Source organism: Lactuca sativa, chromosome 4, assembly GCF_002870075.4.
Source record: "Lactuca sativa cultivar Salinas chromosome 4, Lsat_Salinas_v11, whole genome shotgun sequence".
NCBI classification, from domain to species: domain Eukaryota; kingdom Viridiplantae; phylum Streptophyta; class Magnoliopsida; order Asterales; family Asteraceae; genus Lactuca; species Lactuca sativa.
Window position 1 is genome coordinate 37,273,562 of NC_056626.2, and position 5,225 is coordinate 37,278,786.

General features: G+C 35.3%; 1 protein-coding gene across 1 annotated transcript; it reads right to left on the minus strand.

Annotated features, from left to right (window-relative positions):
- Positions 1–1,307: 1,307 nt before the first annotated feature.
- LOC111909008 (protein indeterminate-domain 14) lies at positions 1,308–3,982 on the minus strand. The gene is made up of 3 exons (XM_023904806.3): positions 3,490–3,982; positions 3,000–3,399; positions 1,308–2,259 (listed from the first exon to the last, which is right to left on the minus strand). The coding sequence occupies exons 1-3, from the start codon at positions 3,623–3,625 to the stop codon at positions 1,626–1,628; spliced, it is 1,170 nt and encodes a 389-aa protein (XP_023760574.1). The 5' UTR covers positions 3,626–3,982; the 3' UTR covers positions 1,308–1,625.
- Positions 3,983–5,225: the final 1,243 nt, after the last annotated feature.

Below are 5,225 nucleotides of genomic sequence, written 5' to 3' on the forward strand. Positions count from 1 at the left end.
ATAGAAAATCTCTCACCATATTCTATAGGAGTCAATGTGGGAATATATATATATATATATATATATATATATATATATATATATATATATATATATATATATATATATATATATATATATAATAGAAAATCTCTCACCATATTCTATAGGAGTCAATGTGGGAATATATATATATATATATATATATATATATATATATATATATATATATATATATATATATATATATATATATATATATATATATATATATATATATATATAAAATGTCTTCTATTGTGTACAATTTTAGATCTTTTTTAAATTCTTTTTTTGTTAAATATATACATTAAGATAGGTCCTTAATATATATATATATATATATATATATATATATATATATATATATATATATATATATATATATATAACTTATTATAAACTTTTTAATTTTAGGTGGGTTATGAGAGAGAGGTGGCACTTAGAAATGCCGGCAACACTCACGTTGAACAATGTTCTTAGGCCATCCAGTATACTCTCCACGACAACGGTCGTGAGGAGCTTCCAAGTCAGCCACCTCAGGCCATCATAAACCATCGGTATACTCACCACTACCGGAAAGAAGAGAGAGAAGAGAAAGACAGAAGAGAGAGAAGAGGAAGCTGGGTGTCTGGGAGAGAATAAAACGACCATTGGTCGTTTACACTCGTGATGCCCACCACAAAACACCACGAAAAACCTCAACCACGAACGGCCAGGTTGATGTACACGGCCGTTGTTCGTTGTTCGTTGCCACCTCAACCACGGATCCGTTCGTGGAGAGTATACCGGTAGGCCTTATATTTTTTGGAACATATTATATAGAAAATGGTTAGCAAGGACGACTCAAAACAATCAAGAATTCAATATTAATTTGAGTAACGTCAATCCTCACGTTAAAGATAAACTAGGATCTAATTATTATATAGCTTGTAATTGATGAGATTCGCCTACATGTCCTTGGTTGAGGATATACGCAAAATAATTATGACGCTTGCATCAGTATATAGGTCCTGAAGAAAGACCAATGGTTGCTAATTTCTTTGCCGATAACAGGAAGTCGTTGCTGTTATATCAATTATTGTAGTGTAGATTCATTACCATGTATCACGAACAACTGTTGATCCTCCACTATAGAAGTCTCAACTACTCCACAAATTGGAAAATCCAAATACTACCATACATCTTTGATTCCTTTTCTTTCATTAAAAGACAAAAAGCCTTAAAAATCAGACGATGTACATGTACTTATTAAAACTTCAAGAAACCTATAATTACAACAAGTACCATGACTAACTAGATCTCATTACATTTCATCCAGAACCAATTGGTTGTAAATAAATTGGTCCCAAAATCTATATATTGTAGAATCCTAGATATGGCATTACATGATACAGTACCAAAATCTACACATACATACGTAAGTACGTACACACATACATACATACATATATGAATACACACATACATACATACATATATGTGTGTATGTATATTTTTTTTCAAAAGCAGACAGCAAAAACATGAATGAACTCACATATAACAAATACAATTTAGAGAGAGGGAAGAAGTGAATAAAAAAGAGACAGGTTTGATTGTAAATGCCACTAATCTCCTTCTCCTTCGGTTACTGCAGATGACATCTCGTCCGCTGTAGTGGCTGCTGCATTATTACTAGCGGCTTGGAATCGTTGCTTGCAAGAATGACAAGTGATCTCTAAAATGGTGGCACTGATTTTCTTGGTGGCTTGTTCTCGAAGAACTCTAGCCCTTTCCAACTCCGCTTGAGCTTGTTTTCTAATCCTCTTCGCATGAGCAAACTCCAACTCTGCGGTTTCTATCTGCCTCTTCGCTTGTTGCCTAGCCTCTTCTGCAAACTCATTTTCCGAACTTAATGTCATCTTCATCTTCTCTTCTTCCTTGTGGAAGCTAATTCCACTTCCAATAGAGAGCTTTAAACTGGTTTGATTACTTGTGCTTTGTTCGTATAATGACGATGATGGCAAGAGCTGAAGTTCCAACTTGTTTCGTGTGTGATCTTGAGTTTGTGGGAAAAGAGGTTCCGAAGGTGGGATTTGTTGCATTCTTTGCAATGATGGGATTGCACTCAAATTTGTGTCACTTGATGGACTCGTACTTGATGCGGTTCTAGATGAACACGCCTGTTGATGAAACGCCGGTAGGTCTGGGTGCACTCGGCGGATAGTACAAGCGTCTTGATGCTCTATAAAACTCTCAACTCTACAAAGACAAACGAGTCATGACAAAGAAAAGCATACAATAATCATTCAAAAGTTGAAAAAAAAACTTAGTACGTAATGATGTATACTGGGAGACAGAGATCACGCGCTATTGGACAAAATATCTAATCAAACGTAAGAAATCAAAGCCTTCTCATGTAGGGATAGGAAGAAGAAAACAATAAATTAATGATCAAATTAGGAAACGTTGAGTGTTTGAGATTATGACTTGTGACAATTAATTTATATGTAGTATATATCCATATAACTCAAGTTTAATCATAAGTTTTTGGATTATATTAAGTAATATTATATTAAAAGAAAGACTAAATTAAAGCGTAATGAATATTAAGATTTTGTTTTATGTTTTAATATGAAAAACATGAGATCATAGATCCTAGGAATTAATTCATTGGTTAATTTAATATATATTGTCAAGAGTCAAACTAGAAAAAAAAATGTATGTGTATAGAAACTTCAAAGATTTTAGAATTACTTTAATTACAATGAACAGAAGTCGACATTTTCTGAGAAAAAGCATTAAGGAATTTTTGTTGCTTATCGGTTGTTGCTGAATTCCATGTAGGAGCATGAGCAGAGAAAACAAACACCAAGGAGGAAAAATGACATAGTTTCCGGTCTTTCCCATTTAAAGATTAAAAATTAAGATATAGGCCAAAAGAAGATGTGGGTGGATGTTAAATGTTAATCGAGAAAATAAAAGAACAAAAAAAAAAAAACCTGGAAAAAACACGGCCACAGTCACAAGAATGGCCTCTAGTGCCACAGGTTTTGAGATGAGCTTTATAATCAGATTGAACAGCATAACCCTTTGAGCACTTCTCACAAACCCACTGTTTATCATTGCTGTGTTTCCTCCGAAAGTGTTTTTTTATTCCAACAAGATCACCGAGGGCGTGACAAGGATCATGGTGTAAGCAGCTGGGCTCGGGGCACACGAAGACCTTCTTCTTCACCTCCGGTGTCTCTCTCTTCAAGAGTTTCCATGGCACTTTATGCCGTCTCCGGTGCATCTGCAGATTCTGATCCCTTTGGAAGCCTTGGTTACAGATCTCACATACGTATCTGTCCGACTCCAACAATGTCTTCGGTGATAAAGATACCACCTCCGCATCCGGATCTGTAAATCGAAACATATGCTGATTAAAGATCACATATACTTCTAATGACTAAATTCAATAATTAATAATGATGATTGAGTAATGGGTACCTGGGGTGCCAGCAGGACGTCTTTTCCTTTTGTTGGAAACACCATTATCTGGGGAAAGGAAAGGATCAGAAGAAGAAGATGGACCAGGTGCAGAAGTAAGATGGTGGAGGTGGTGGTGGTCGCTGTTGTCTAACATGTGGGTGGATTTTTGTAGTGGAAGAAGCTCGAAATCTATGAGAAATTAATCCAGTTGATTCGGTACAGATGTTGAAGTGGGGGTAGTTGTTTGTTTCAGCTTTAATAGTTCTTGAGATGAGGGGGGAGATAGAGAGGAGATGAGGATAGAAGAAAAGTAGTTTGCTTTGAGAAAAATCAGCTTTCTTTTAAGCTTTAAGACCTTTTAGCTTTTTCAATGAACTTTCTTTGCTTTTCTCTCATTGACCCCGCACCTTGAGCAGGTAAGGTTGAGCCAAATCTTCTATATAAAGCTTGAAACAGTGGAATCGAGAAAAAGATTAATACACACACTAAAGAACACATAGTGTGTATGTGGGGTTTAGGGTGAGAATGAAAGAGATAGAGGTTCTTAAACCCAATCAAATGAATCGAAACTTGAGCCCACAAGAGAGAAACCCGACAGATGAAACCAAAAATACAACCCCACCTTACAAGAAAAAACAAACAAAACAGTCATTAAATTTTTTCTCTTTTCTTTTATTTTCTTTTATCGATGTATAAAAGAAAATGCAATGTTTTGCATGAATATATGCAGGTCCAGAAACACCCTTACACGTGACTTCCTGTGCTGCCTCACGTGACGTACTCTTTTTCTCTACTGTAAAGTTGAAAAAGGATAAAAAATAGTGATGTAAAGGTGATTCCATCGTCAAAAGTACCCCCTACCACTGTTAGAAAGTAAAAAACATGATTATGAGTAGCATACTAGATGGTGTTCATTTGGAGAAAGAATAGAGTGCTGCAAATAAAGTAGTAGAAAACATGATATGTAAGCTAAGAGAGGAAATTTTTGTGGCACATTTTTCAAGTCGAGCTTCATGGGTTAAATGGCAACATAGGTTATTAAACTCCATTTTCTCTATGCTAATTATCACATGTGCCGGGAAGTAACATTATTCACAGTCTTAATGCCATCTGATCTAGCTTGTCATCCTCGCCAAACATGTATCTGACCCTTAATTGACGTTGGCTCAATAATAAATAATATATAAATTTTGTGCAATTAATAGTTAAATCGGAATCTAGGATTTTTCTATTAAGCTTGGGGGAGTGGATCATAGTATCTCACGTAGCGGCTTTCGTTTTTTGGCACTCACTTCACCACCACGTCACTTTTGCCAAAATATATATGGCATGTCACTTTGAAGGGATGAATCAAAATTGATTTTTTAACAAAAAAGAGAGAGAGAACTTCCCAAACCCTCACACACTCTCATTTATATCAATCGAACAATTGAATGTAGTATGTTTCTTTGTAGCTTGGCATGCCACATTGGGAGGTGATGTACGTCAAGTGTTGCGGTCATGCCGACCTTTTGTTGGCTCCACTCTTTCAAGCCTTAGTGCAATGGCAATGGTTGGATGATGAATCATTGTTAGTTTGATCATTATCAATTAATCAAAGCACATGTTAATTAATTTGTTAGGAGTTGTTGGAGGTGGTTAGCTCATGTATATATTCATATTATGTTTTCATCAAGTTCATACAATTGTTGATGCAAAGAAGGATACTAGAAAAATCTGATGGGAATATCTTTCTACATCATCATCGGTACGAA

What these genes read in the sequence shown, in the direction of transcription:
- LOC111909008 (XM_023904806.3), bottom strand. Translation starts at nt 3,625, where the DNA reads ATGTTAGACAACAGCGACCACCACCACCTCCACCATCTTACTTCTGCA. An exon ending in ACGTCCTGCTGGCACCCCAG is followed by an intron (nt 3,400 to 3,489) that starts GTACCCATTACT and finishes TTCGATTTACAG; the next exon opens with ATCCGGATGCGGAGGTGGTA. An exon ending in TGTGGCCGTGTTTTTTCCAG is followed by an intron (nt 2,260 to 2,999) that starts GTTTTTTTTTTT and finishes TTGTCTTTGTAG; the next exon opens with AGTTGAGAGTTTTATAGAGC.